The following is a 14,600-nucleotide window of genomic DNA, read 5'->3' as shown; positions in this document are numbered from 1 at the left end:
GGACAGGGGTCTTTGTCTCCTTGGTTCAATTGCTCTGTCCCCAGCGCAGGCAGTGGGGACTCCTTAACAATTTGTTGAAGGAGTGAGTGAAGGAGGGAGTGAATAAACGAATGAATGAAGAGAAGCCCCTGGACTTTATCACAAGGCCCGAGAGGTTTCACAAGGAGGTGGGTGGGGGGCGGGGGACGGGGGTCTCATATCTTACTCAAACCCCTCTCACCTGCCTAACCTTGCAATCCTTCTAGGAACCACACAAGTTGCACATCCCCCTAAATCTGGGCGCTGACTGCAGACGCCCCCCATTAGCGGCAAGCACCCCACGCCACTTTTGAGACTGAAGGGAGACTAGAAGGGGCAACAATCCCAGCGGGCCACCTCAGGGTGGGGGACGGGGGTCCTCACGCTCACGTCGCTCCTCCCCCTCCCCAGCCCGAGGCCCGCGTTGGGGGGGGGGGGGAGCAACCAGTGAGGTGGGGGTGGGGGCCCGCGTCCGGCCCCGGGGCTGCCCAGGGTGGCGACGTCGGGGCTGCGGGCGCCTTCGCTGGACCCGCATTGCCCCCTAGTGCCGCGCGGAGTCAGGGCGCCGGGCTCCCCCGCCTGATGTCACCGCCGTGCAGTGAGCCCAGAGGCGGCTCGTCGCGAGCAGACCCTCCTCGGCGCTGACCGGGCTGGCCGCTGCTGCCCGCACACCCGCCGCGGGCAGGGCAGAGCCGGGCGCCCCCTGCCCGCCGCCCCTCCCCCGCCGCTCCCAGCCCGCCCGGCCCCGCGCGCCTGACGTGGACCATTAAACTTGGAACCGCCGCCTCGGCCCCTCTCTCGCCGCCTCCCTCTGAAGCCGGCGAGCGGGCGGCTCGGTGCAGGCAGGCAGGCAGGAGACGCGCCGCGGGGCTGGGCTGCCCGGGGGAGATGACTCCTCGCCGGGAGGGCGCCTCTGGGAAGAAGATCGCGGGCGAAGCAAAGTTGCAGGGCAGCTGAGGAGCTTGGCCGCAGCCCTTCCAGCCCGCTCACCCCAGGCTATGGAGGGCCGACTCTAAAATGAATCCCGACCTGGACACCGGCCACAACACATCAGCACCTGCCCACTGGGGAGAGTTAAAAAATGCCAACTTCACTGGCCCCAACCAGACCTCGAGCAACTCCACACTGCCCCAGCTGGACATCACCAGGGCCATCTCCGTGGGCCTGGTGCTGGGCGCCTTCATCCTCTTTGCCATCGTGGGCAACATCGTCGTCATCTTGTCGGTGGCCTGCAACCGTCACCTGCGGACGCCCACCAACTACTTCATCGTCAACCTGGCCATTGCCGACCTGCTGCTGAGCTTCACCGTGCTGCCCTTCTCCGCGGCCCTGGAGGTGCTTGGCTACTGGGTGCTGGGACGGATCTTCTGTGACATCTGGGCCGCCGTGGATGTCCTGTGCTGCACCGCCTCCATTCTGAGCCTGTGCGCCATCTCCATCGATCGCTACATTGGGGTGCGCTACTCCCTGCAGTACCCCACCCTCGTCACCCGCAGGAAGGCCATCTTGGCGCTCCTCAGTGTCTGGGTCTTGTCCACGGTCATCTCCATCGGGCCTCTCCTTGGGTGGAAGGAGCCGGCACCCAACGATGACAAGGAATGCGGGGTCACCGAAGAACCCTTCTATGCCCTCTTCTCTTCCCTGGGCTCCTTTTACATCCCTCTGGCGGTCATTCTGGTCATGTACTGTCGCGTCTACATCGTTGCCAAGAGGACCACCAAGAACCTGGAGGCCGGAGTCATGAAAGAGATGTCCAACTCCAAGGAGCTGACTCTGAGAATCCACTCCAAGAACTTTCATGAGGACACCCTTAGCAGTACCAAGGCCAAGGGCCACAACCCCAGGAGTTCCATAGCTGTCAAACTTTTTAAGTTCTCCAGGGAAAAGAAGGCAGCCAAGACCTTGGGCATTGTGGTCGGTATGTTCATCTTGTGCTGGCTACCCTTCTTCATTGCTCTACCACTTGGTAAGTTGGGGACTGGCGGAGGGGAACTGGGTGTTTTCAGATCTCGGGTTTATTGGTGAGCTTACCATAAAGTTTTTTTGTGGGTTTTGTTTTTTATGCGGTCTGTGTGTGTTTGGCGATTGGAGAATACTGTTTGTTCTGCAAAGGCTTTGCAGACTGGGTAGCTGGCTAAGAACCAACTCAGGTGTTAGTGGAACACGCTAAGAAAGGCGCTAGTCACACAGGAGGAAAATCTGGTATGTGGAATGACTCATTCAACGGCATCAGTTTAATAATTAAAAAGGACACTGGACTTGAACATCGCACCAGCATTATCTCAGTAGTAATGATGTGCCGGTTAAGGCAGAGTCGCTAATGCAGCATACAAAATAGTTTGTAGTTACCGCAGACGCGGCATTTGGGAAGCAGGCAGGCAGCTCGTACGCAGAAAGGCAGTTTTCATTCAGCATTTCCAGGGCTCTTGCAGAGACCCACGCTCCCCATGAGCTTTGCAGAGGCTGCGTCCTCCCCACCTCCGTTCACCGCTTGCTCTCATCTCCATGCACTCCCTTCGTTATGAGTTAATAAGAACATTTTAATAGCTGCATCACCCCAATCAGCCCTTTAGTTAGCTAAAGCTTGAGATTTGAAAGAGAAGGAAGACAGAGGGTCACATGTTTTCAATTTTTACCCGAAAATGTTCCTAACTCTGGTGATTCCTGGAATAGCCAGATTTAAATTATAGGGGTCCCTCACCTTAGGCTGCCAGGTATCAAATCCTGCTGGGATGAAATTGAGTTCATCCTCTCCTATACAAATATGTCCATCTTCTTTTGTTTAGTGGTCTAAGTTGTTCAAAAAGCTTCCTGATTTTTCCTACGAAGCTACGGTCTGGCTAGGAGGTAAACCTAGAGGAGGGTACCGTGACATGCTGTCCACATGGCTTGGGAAACACTTGTCCTTTCTCTAAGGCACTGATCTGCTGTGGTTTCCTCTCCCATCCCTGGGGGACACTCCAGAAAATGAATGGAGGGAGGTGATCATTGCAAAGTCATGTGCCATGATAGCAGAAGAGGTAACGGCTGCTATTTGCCGTGGACCATATATGCCTGCGATCACACCCGGGGCTCCATTAGAATGCAACATAACCAAATCCCTCAAATAACTAAAATTTTGTAGACACGCTTCCTTCACCAGAAAAGGGCAAATGGAAGGAAAGCAAATTGACATCTGGAGTTTCCATTTTAAAAAGATAAAGAAAAAAGGTATTTAACCTACACTCCATGTTGTCATTTCTGAATCAGGTTTGCAAATTAATGCCTTTTGGAAATATTGTTAGTGTGTTACATGGGAAGCATTTGAAGTTGTATGTGCTCCCCAAGAGTGGTCACATCTCACTGCAGAGAAGCTTTCTTTTTTCCCCCAGGTCTTGGGGACCTTTTGTAGGCCTGTTGGGTTAAAGTGGGTAACAGTTCACACTGCTTTGGGCTATATAAAGATCATGGTGGTATGTGGAAGTGATTTGGTCATGCGTTAACATGGACCTTGGGCAAATGACCGCTGGTCTGTGAGCTTCAGTTTCTCCATCTGCAAAATAGGGCTAATTACTGTTTGCTCCATGGGGTTTGCACTAATGCATGGAAAGGACTTAATGCAGTGTCTGGTGCATAGCAAAAGCTCAGTGAAAGTTAGCTTCGTACTACAAACTAAATCCCAATCGCCCCTCAGCCATAAGTGTGTTTCTCCTGCTCAACTCACTTGTCAACACCACAACTGTTATTAGAGACTCAGAACTGAGTCTTTCTCCTTTCTTCCTTCTGCCTCTGCCCCCAGCCTGCAGAGGCTATGACCAGAGCATCCTCAGGAAGGAGAAGACCCCAGCAGGATGCAGGGAATGGATCAAAGGTGCAAGCTTTCACTTTAGGGGGTAAGGGAAACAGGTCCAAATAGGTGAAGAAGCTGCCCACATGCTGAAATGGAAAGAGCACTGCCCCAGGGATCAGTGCAATAGAGTTCTCACAGGAGCTTTGTCATCAGTCAGCTCTGTACCCTAGGCTTGTTGCTTTACCTCTCTAGACTTCAGATCTCACTTCCAGGGAACAGGAGGGTTGGACTAAATCAAGGGCTCCAAACTTTAACAAAGACCACAGTCATCTGTGGAACTTGATAAACATCCAGCCTCTTAGATATAATCCACAGACAATCTGATTCAGTAAATCGAATGGGTCCCAGGAACCCTCATGTTTAACCACCTACCAGGGGATTCTGAAGAGGTGGTCCACAGACCAGGCTTTGAGAATCACTGGCCAGAGGATCTCTCAGCTCCCTTCGGGTTCCAGCCTGCTGGACACAAGTTAAGTGCTGCAGAGCTTAGCCCTTCTGCAGGCACCTGCTGGTGCAGGAGGATGTGGCTTCTCTGTGGGTCTTGCTCTCCAAACTCACGTTCAGTTTCTTCTCAAGCACCCTATCTCCACTTTTCTTCCCTTTCTGTTCATGACTTTCTGAGACCATAAGCCCCTAACATCTCAGACCTTGGTTTCCATGGCCTGTGCTCAGCTTGTTTCTCCTCTCCTTGCCATGAAACCTTCTGAACACCGCTGCCACTGACTCCCAGAGATCTCCCGAGGTACTATCCCTAGGCTACTCTGTCTGCATCCTCTCCCTTGGCTGCCCAAGCCTGGGCAGGTAAGAAATATGGACTCCAGGCCTTGGGTTTGGGATGGACTTTGAAAAGTACTCAAGAGCTTCAAACAGAGAAGGTGCTTAATTAGCATGTTCTTAATAATTTAGGAAGACCATCCCAGTAAAATGGTGGTGTGGGTTTCTACTTCCCCTGAGTTCAAATAACACCCAAAAAATGGGAGCATGATGTAGAACAGTAACTCTTTTGGAATCTGAACAAGGTTCCAGATTTGAAATCTTCCATGAAATGCTTTTCACTCAACAAGGAGAGAAGGCAGATCTAGGAGGAGATAGTCATTGGCAAACAGGGAAGTGAAGGTAGGAGGAACTTCCAATTAGCAACAGACTTCCAGGTGCTTGGATAGCATGAGATTTCCATAGCTGTGTTTGTCTTCTCTGTGGGAGAAAAGGGTTGGGATCCCTCCTGGGAAGGAGGGAAAATAGCCATGCCCTCTGCAGAGTCCTGGGCAAAGGCCCCATTTGTTTTCCTTCCTCCCTTGTTTTTATTTTTGGGAGCAGGGCTGGGCTGCCTGTGGGGCTGGGCCCCTCATCTCCTGTGGATCTCTCCCCACCTGTAATACCCTGCCTACCTCCTCCCCACCCTTCCCCTGTGGCCTCAGACCAAGTGAGGCCAGGGACCAGCTCTCACTTACTTGGGAGCAAGGATGGACTCCACCAAACAAGGACCTCTTTATTCAGCCCCTGGAATTAGGCCATGGAGGGACAGGAAGTAATTGGAATATAATACAGCAGCATTTCTACTCAAGGGGCCATATGCAAGATGTCCAAGGAATCTTCAGCCGCTGGGCATTAGAGTGAAGTCTAGCTCCCACCCACCTGGGGAAGACCTGGTCAGGAGTCTTCCTGGTCAGGAGCCACTCAAGGAGTGGCTGGGCTACTCAGGGATGTGCACTGCATTGAAGGGATGGATTGGAGTCGGCTGGCGGGGGCGGGGGGGGGGGTCGGCGGGGGTGGCCAGCGAGGGTGGCAGGAAGTGCTGGGCAGCCAACTGGTAGCTGGGTTTAGTGCGTTGTTTAGAAAACACTGGAACCTTGCCTCGCTCCAGATCTTTCTTCCGTCTTTTAAAATGCTGAAAGGCACCAGGAAGCCATTATTGAACTAACTGCTTTCCCCTCCAAACAGATGAAGGTCAATTTCAAAGAAACAGTTGTGTTCTCCTAGTACTGGGACCAAACAGGAATCCCTCTCTGCATTGATTTGTTTCTCTAGTCCTCTCATTCAGATTGGAACTGATGAATTCCTGCACAGGGAAGGGCGAGGGTCTCAGGGATGACTCAGGGCAGAGCCACGCCCACAAACACACACACTAACCCTTCAGGTCTGAGGTTTTGAAACACGGGGATTTGAGGTGTCCCCAAGGAAAGCAATTAGTCTGAATGAGGAAAAAAAAAATTTTTTTTAAGATTTTATTTATTTATTTGACACAGAGAGATCACAAGTAGGCAGAGAGGCAGGCAGAGAGAGAGAGGAGGAAGCAGGGTCCCTGCGGAGCAGAGAGCCCGATGCGGGGCTCGATCCCAGGACCCTGAGATCATGACCTGAGCCGAAGGCAGCGGCTTAATCCACCGAGCCACCCAGGCGCCCCGAGGAAAAAATTTTTATACAGAGGAAAAGGAAAGTCCTTCTGAAGGAAAATACATTCGGCCATTTATGAAATCATTAATAAAGACTTCCTAACGCAACTACTATGTGCTACATAGCCTCTGCCTGCAAGATGATTACAGCTTCGTGAGGTCATATTTTTACGAAGCAGGTACTATGGGCCAGACATTCTTCTAGGCTCTTCACAGACATGATCTCATTAATCCTCACAGCTACCCTGACAGGGGAGAGTAATTACTCCCTCTCTAAAGATGAATATGCAGGAGCTCAGAGAGGTTAGTCTTTTTGCCTCAGGTCACACAGTAAGTAGATGATAGAGCCAAGGGTTGAAACCTGGTCCGTCAAGACAGGCACATACCTGTTCCACTGACTACAGCTAGGAGATGTCTGGCCTTCGTGCTCCCCAGTCCCAATCTGCTCTCCTCCAAATGTGCTCCAAAACTCCAGAGCCACCTTGTCAAAAGCTGGGTATTGTACTTCTGTTACAAAGCCCTGTCTTTCTTCCACTCCCCGCTCATTCCTGCAAAAAGACTCACCCAGAAAATGTCAGGGAAGGTCATCCCAGTCTTGCTCAGGGCTAGATTTGCTCCCCACCTCCGACACTGTGTGGGATGTGGGTCTCCTGACGCTGGGCCTTTTATAACCCCGGCTAGGGGAAAAGGTGGAACCTTGCCCTGCATCTGAGAATCTAACCCTGCATCTTGAATCATTTATTCAATCATTCATTCATTCATTGAATAAGTATGTATTTATGGGATGCCTGCTGTGTCCAGGTATTTTACTAAAGACAGAGTGGTGAGCAAAACAGCTATGTTCTATGTCCTCATAAGATTTAGTTCTAGTGGGAAACACAGATCATTTGAAAAATGCATGCATACAAACTGCAACAAACGACTTGAAAGTAAAGGGATGAGATGCTATTAGATGTAAATTACCAGAGTCAGCACATCACAGGGCCCCTGAGTGACAAGCTATGGAGGAGCTAACTCAGTGAAGGCAACAGGTAGAAAGAGAGGGTCCAGCAGAAGGACAGGCCTGCCCGAGAGTCCTGAGGCTTGAACTGGTGAGGAAGTAGCAAGGCAGGAGGGTAGGGAAGGCCAAGGGCAGGTCAGGGCTGCAGGTGTGGGCAGAGGCCAGGCTGCTCCAGGATTTTAGGCCACAACAAGGACTTAAGATTTTATCTTAAGCGACACCGGTCACTACAGCAACATTTGAAGCAGACAGGAGATACTATCCGAGTTATGTCTTGAAACGATGAACCAGGCCTCTCTATGGAGCACGAGTATGAGGCATGGCCGTTTAGAGGCCATGCGCCCAGGGGGAGCTGGAGGTAATTCAGACTTGGCTGGGGGCAGTGAAGGCAGAGAGGAATGGAGACATTCAAGGACTTGTGGATGGTTTGGTTATATGATTTAGGAGGGTTAGTGAGAACAAGAAACGTGTCTGGAATAACTCTGAAGTTTCTGGGCGAGGCAGGTATCATTTGTTGGGAGGCCAACAAAATACAGCCAAGAGGATTCCTTCCAGAACTTTCCTCAGATCCTATTCATCAGGGTTCATAGGACAGCATGCTAGGAGTGATCTGCCACACACTCTTGCAAGTAGATAGAATGTCCCAACCCAAAATCTGGGTGCTGTGACCAACAACCGACCAGCTGTTCATCAGAAACATCTGGCAGAGGGTTCTTTCCAGAAGCATAGCTTCCTGGGCTCCACTACAGACCTATTGTATAAGAATTTCTCATGAGGGAGTGGAGAATCCTGATTTTTAGCAAGTTCCCAGGTGATTCCTATGCAAGGGCCTAGCACCAGTCCACTCTATGCCTGGGAAATCCTGGAATAAGCACCCCACGGAGAGGCAAGAAAACTTGTTTATTCTCCCCCCACTGTGGCTGGAAGTACCTCCAATCCTGCTCAGTCCCCTGGGCTAGTCCACGTGGTGGAAGGCAGAAGGCTGGGAGGAAGGAAGGTGAATTCTTTCAACGAGAGCTTCCCCGGACAAGAAGAAGAGAATGAGCACTGCAGAAGCATCTCTTCAATGACCTGGGTACACTGCTCACTGCTGGACGCTATGTATTGCTCACCGTCCTCAAAAACCCGTCTGCAGAGCAAGCATCATCATCCCTGCATTTATAGCTGAGGGAACAAGAGATCAGAGAGGATTGGTAACTGGCCCCAGGTCACACAGCTAGTAAATGGTATAGTCTATCAGGCTCCACATTGGGCACTCTGTAAGCATTTGTTATATCATTCTTATTGTTACTACAGAGCTTTCTGAACATTTGTCTGGGGTTTGGTGCCCACGGGCATAACATTTTTACTGGCTCGTGACAAAATAAGGAAAACCATGAGAAAAAGCCTGTGTTTTTCCAAATGTATTCAATATAAACGACTGTCCTTTTATGCTAAAGACGATGTCCTTTCTATTTTGAGACACTGAGATAGCATTTCTTTGATGGAATGATGGTAATCAGTAGTGATGATAGTCCTGTGTGTATGTGTGTTTAATGTCCTACTTGGAAAAAAAAACAAGTTGTAGCCCTATGTCTATCCCCACCAAAGATGTTTTTGCAATTTTATTGTGAGTCTTTTAAACTCCTAGCATCATGGAAGATACCATGGTGGTGAGACACAATAAATATTCGGGGGAGAAAGCAAGAAGCAAAGGAGGGAAGGAGGGCACAAGGGAGGGAGGGAATGGATAACGAGCTTCCGCTTTGCAGTGACATTCAAAGGACTGGGGCAGAAGGGCAGGAGGGGGAGGGATGATGTGCGAAGGCTACAATAGGAGAGGGGGCCATTTGTGGAGGCACTGAATCCTGCTGGATTCAGGCCACAGAAATGCCAGCGGGTGTGGGTGTAGCTGCAGCCCCGTCACAGATGGGCTCGTTCTGATCTGTAATGCAGGAAATGCCTTTACCTGAGCGTGTATGTGGCTCATAAAAATAACTGATGTCTGCTGGGCCACACTGGGAAATTGCTTTCTCGGGTATCTGCAGCATGTTTCCGCAGTCACTGTGCTCCCAGACCATGTCTGATAATAATAATACTAATAGATCCCATTTATGAGGTCTTGCCATGTGCCAGGCTCACTGTGCTACACAGGGCTGGGGGTTGCTTCTGGGCGTTCTCTCACTGACTCCTCTCTCGCTGTTATTGTCCCCATTTTACAGATAAGGAAACTGAAGCTCAGAGAGGTTGAGTGATTTACCTCAGGCCACCCAGGTGATGAGGGATAGAATCTGGATTCACATCTAGGCAACCAGATAAGGCTAAAGGGTTATCACTGGGTGTACCCTAAGTGTGGAGCTCTGAGCTGTGATTTATGGAACCCTGAAAAGGAGTTGGGGGAAACCAGCGTCTACTCAGAGAAGGAGGAAAAGGAGGGAACGTGGCAGCCTATCATTCAGCAACCAAGAGGCATCGTGTCCTTGCGAGAACATAAATATGAAAGTAATTGGGTCTTTCCCCTACCACGAGAACTCAAAATTCCTCTTTTATTATGGATACTTCAGACATTTTGCAGAGTCCTAACTTATGATTGGTAATTTCACATACTTTTTAAAGACTTTTATAAAATTTGGGAGCACCTGGGTGGCTCAGTCAGTTGAGCATCTGATTCTTGATTTCGGCTCATGTCATGGTCTTGGGGTTGTGAGATCGAGGCCTGCATCCGGCTCCACACTCAACACGGAGTCTGCTTTTCCCTCTCGCTATGCTCCTCCTACTGTTCTCTCTATCTCAAATAAATTAATAAATTTTTTTAAAAAGACTTTTATCAAATTTAGGAAAACATAAAACTTGGAAGACTTTTTCACAGTTAAGTTTAGTTTCTGGCAGGATATATTTCAGACCATGACTCACCTCTGTCACCCACACACGTGGTCCCAGCACTACAGGACTTACATCACGACTTAGCCTCTGGCCCTACCTCTTAATGTAACAAGTCCAGGTGAGTCAGCAGAGTCAGCATCATGAACAAGAGAGTATTTCTAGAAGCCATTTTTCCACCTTGCAGTAACTGGTTAGTGATGACCAAGCTATACAGAAAGAAAAATCTGCAAACTACATATATATGTGTATATGTGTGTATATATATGTTTGTATACATATACATATATATGTGTATATGTATACACATACACACACACACACACACACATATATATATATATATATGATAAAACCCAAATGAAATATATCTCAACTCTTAATAGCTCCCAAAAATGCTCATGGCCCCTTCACTAACACCCATGTAAGGGGAAATACAATAGAGGGAAGTCAGCCTGGAACGAGACAGAGGCCCTAATCAACTGCACTTAATAGATCTTACTTTTGAAAACTTTACAAAACCATACAGCTATGAAGAAAATTCCTGGGGTCCCTCCCAGTTCCTTGGAGTTCCCATAAAGAGACAGGTGCCTAGGGTACCTGGGTGGCTTAGTTGGTTAAGCGACCAACTCTTGATTTCAGCTCAGGTCATGATCTCGTGGTCCTGGGATGGAGTCCCATGTGGGGCTCTGTGTTCAGCAGGGAGACTGCTTCTCTCTCCCCCTCTCTCTCTCTATCACCCCATAAAATGAATAAGTCTTAAAAAGAGAGAGGAACGCTGAGGCTAGGCAGGAACCCTTCACCCACACCCAAGCACAGCAGGGATGACTGGTCCATTTACCTGTCTCCTCTACAGACTGTGACTGTCTTATAAGCAGTAACCACATCTTTCCTCCCTGCCTAACACAGGTGTTCACAAAAGCTAAGTGTATGAAAAAATCAACAGCACTGTGAGTTTAGTGGGAGAATTAGGAGCATACTGTAACTTGAATAGAATTAGTTGTCATTTCCCAAATACATCTTGCATCTTCCTTCCCCCGTGCATTTGCTCAGACTGTTTCTCTCTACTAGAAATGCCCTTTCTGTACCCTCTAAATATCCCAATGCTGCCTACCTGTAAAACCCCGGTTTTGTGGACACCTCTCTCACGGAAGCTCCCTTGGTTCCCATGACTTTCCTGGCAGCAATCCCTCCCTCTACCCTGTGTTTATGATGCCCACTACACCTGTCCATAGAGATCAGGGTGATGTGTAAATCGTTGGCGGTGCTCTCAGGCTGCGAACCTCTGGAGGATAGGGTCCAAGTTTGACTCACCTCATCCCCCACACCTGAAGACGTGTGCCCAGTATATTTTCAGTAAAAATACCAATTGCAGCTATATGATTCATACAGTGCATTCCAGGCCTTATCTACCATTCTCCCATCAGACAGGATTTGGGGTCGTGACCATTTTATAAATAAGGAGATGGGCTTAGAGGCACTAAATGACTTCTCTCATCCCTAGAAATGAGCAGAGGCACACTGAAAGGAGACTATCATGACTGCTTTTTATAAAACCAAATGCCAGTATGAGCCTTGTCATGGGGCCAGGGAAGAAAGATGGGCTATGTGAAGACCAGAGTGGACACAGGCAGGAGCTGGAAAATTGGACGTCTTCATTCTTTATTAAAAGGTTACCATTCCACCCACTCTGGGGGAGACCTTGTCCAATCAACACCATTTCCCCTCACATTACTGACTCTTGTCAAGTTCCTCTCACCTCTTGGAGGGATATGGCCAGACCTGGTCCCTGTAGAAGGAGGGGAGGAGGAGACAATTCTGGGGACTTCATAGCAGGGCCAGATTAAGACCTTTAGAGAGGTCCAAGGTAATGAGAAGTGAATGCTTCTCCCACCTCCACCTGTAATTCTGAATTAAAACACATACACACATGTGGGCCTTAAAATAAATCTTAGCCCTACTACATTCTGGTTTATTACATGAAGACTACTTTGATTTCTTTGATATCAAATTATATCCCAAAAAGTGGAGATGACCCAGGTTTGCTAAAGCTCTAAAGATTTACTGGGGCTGCTTGTCGGGTAATATGGCATCGCTTACAATGACGTGTCCAGACAACCCAACCTCCATTATGTCTGCTACCAAATCATCATCATAACCCCCTCCTATTCTCAAAATAGATTTATCCCTGAAAATTTGAATGATACAAGTACCTCCCTATTTGAAACTCCAGAGTAAGAGTGTCTGCAGAGGAGTGTGCCACATTGCCTCAGGATCACTGAGGAGCCGGAGGTGGGGGAGAAGAGAGAATTGGGCCCCCACAACCTCAACCATCTGGTGAAAGAGAAAGAATGAGAATGAAGGGAGCAACAATTTCAGGAGGAGAGATGAAACTTCATATGTCTATCCTTTGTGGGCAAGAGGAGTTACTGTAAATGTTGATTTGGGATTTTTAGATTTTCATTCAGCTAACTTTACCCTGGTTACACCAGTGTTGGAGGTGGGATCTGGAACCATGGCTGGCTAGAGCCTAAACACTCAGTAAATGAAGGAACGGATCCATCTCACCCAAGAGAAGTGGTGTGATCTGAAGGACGCACATCTCCAGAATGCAGAGACAAGAGAGGGGGGAGGCTGAAATAATAAGATTTGGAGAGCAGAGGGGAGAGTGAGCTGTGTCTGAAGGACTCCTAAGCCTGGACTATCTGTAGGGGGAGGGGCACCTTCACTCCATCCTTCATTCCCACTCCTGGCAGGACAGAGTGTGAGTCAAGCCAGGGCAGAGGGCTCACTAGCAGGCCGGTGTTACTAGGATTCCGTCAAGAGTACGTCTGACCACGCCCATCAGCAGCACGTCTGAGCCCCCTTTGAACCATCAAGCACCCCTCTGTTGTGAGCACACAAATTGTGCTGTAAGTTTGCGTCAAGGAATCGTTTAGGCCAAAATGTTCAGAAACAGAATGTTCTCTAACACAAGTCGACCATTCCTCACGGATCCCCACTTAAGTTTTTCCAAGGGTGTCTGCTCCCAGCGTCTTGCTCCTCTGAAGGTGGGATGCGCTGGGGCTTGGCTTCGCATGATTTTTGAAATTCTTCTTTAAAATAGAGCTTCTTGCCAGGCTGACGTGCATTGCTCAGAGGCTGAGCTCAGCACCCTGGCTTTGCCCCAGAAGGAGGTTAAAATGGGACCAAGGGCAAGCCGGGCTTACTGTCATTCGCAGGCATGGGCCCCAGGGCTCACACCACCGGCACAGCCGGGCAGGGATCCAGGGAGGCAGCTGGTGGGGGGAAGGAAGTTCCACCAACTGGAACAACAACAACAAAATTATATCTCCAGTTTATATATTCAGGCCATAAATTGCCCCCTGGCATCAAGAGAACATGATAGGGCGCCTCTCCCTGCTTGCAAATACACCCTCACAGCAGCCATTTGTGACTTCTTGTTCTCAGCCTTTCAGAAGTTACCTTAACACAAGGGTTCTTGGGCTTTCTTGCTCCCCGGGCCCCTTTGGCAACCTGGTGAAGCCCCTTCTCACCATAGACAAAAAAAAATAGGAGACAGGATTGAAAAAAAAATATATGTTGAAATGGTTATTCCAATGTCAAAAAAGACAAATTTATGATAGAATAAAAAATGTTCTTTATTAACATATTAAATAAACAAGATCTAGCAGCTAGTTAATAAATAACCACTATCATTCTGAATAGTGACAAGTGCAAATATTTCAAGATATCTGCAACAAATGTAATATGATATCATAAATCTGATTTCTACTGGTGACAAATCCTGCTAATTCTACTATGGTTTGCTGCCCACATTCCTCCTGAAGGAAATGCTAACTTTCAGCCAAAGGTTAGTTTAAAAATTTTCTAAAGAGTGATGTTTCCCATCCAAGTTCACAGACCCGGCCCCATAGCCCCAGAGTAAGAACCCTGCCACAAGATATTATAAAGATGTACTTCAGGATGTAAAGTTCTCTATGCATTTTTCTTTCAAACAATGAAGTCTTAGGACCACAGGGAACTTGGACTATGCCATTGTGCTTTGTAACTATTCTGCAGGACTACTTGTAGCAACTTTTTATCAGCTAACTTTTTTTTTCTTAAGATTTTATTTATTTGGGAGAGAGAGAATGAGAGAGAGAGAACATGAAAGGGGGGGAGGGTCAGAGGGAGAAGCAGACTCCCTGGTGAGCAGGGAGCCTGATTCAGGACTGGACTGCAGGACCTCAGGATCATGACCTGAGCCAAAGGCAGACGCTTAACCAACTGAGCCACCCAGGCGTCCGCTGTTTACCTTTACAAATGGTATCATTTTGTAAAAACAATCAGATAGTGAAGATTATGTTTTACACTCAACATAGTGTCTTGCACATAGTTCTATGTCAATGTATAGAGTTACTGCCTTCCTTTCCATGCTGTATCATAATCAGTTTTACAGAGTATCCTATTGTACTTACCAGTTTCTTCATTGATTGACACTTAAGTTATATTTGGCCTT

General features: G+C 48.5%; 1 protein-coding gene across 1 annotated transcript in view; it reads left to right on the top strand.

Moving 5' to 3' along the window:
- Positions 1–773: 773 nt before the first annotated feature.
- ADRA1B (adrenoceptor alpha 1B) overlaps positions 774–14,600 on the top strand; it is a 49,806-nt gene continuing 35,979 nt past the window's right edge. The window contains exon 1 of the mRNA XM_045998851.1: positions 774–1,984. Coding sequence (XP_045854807.1) covers positions 1,036–1,984 — 949 coding nt within the window. The 5' untranslated portion in view covers positions 774–1,035. The remainder of the gene's footprint in view (positions 1,985–14,600) is intronic.

This window comes from Meles meles, chromosome 3 (genome assembly GCF_922984935.1).
Source record: "Meles meles chromosome 3, mMelMel3.1 paternal haplotype, whole genome shotgun sequence".
Lineage (NCBI taxonomy): Eukaryota > Metazoa > Chordata > Mammalia > Carnivora > Mustelidae > Meles > Meles meles.
This window is presented reverse-complemented; position numbering and strand designations above follow the sequence as displayed.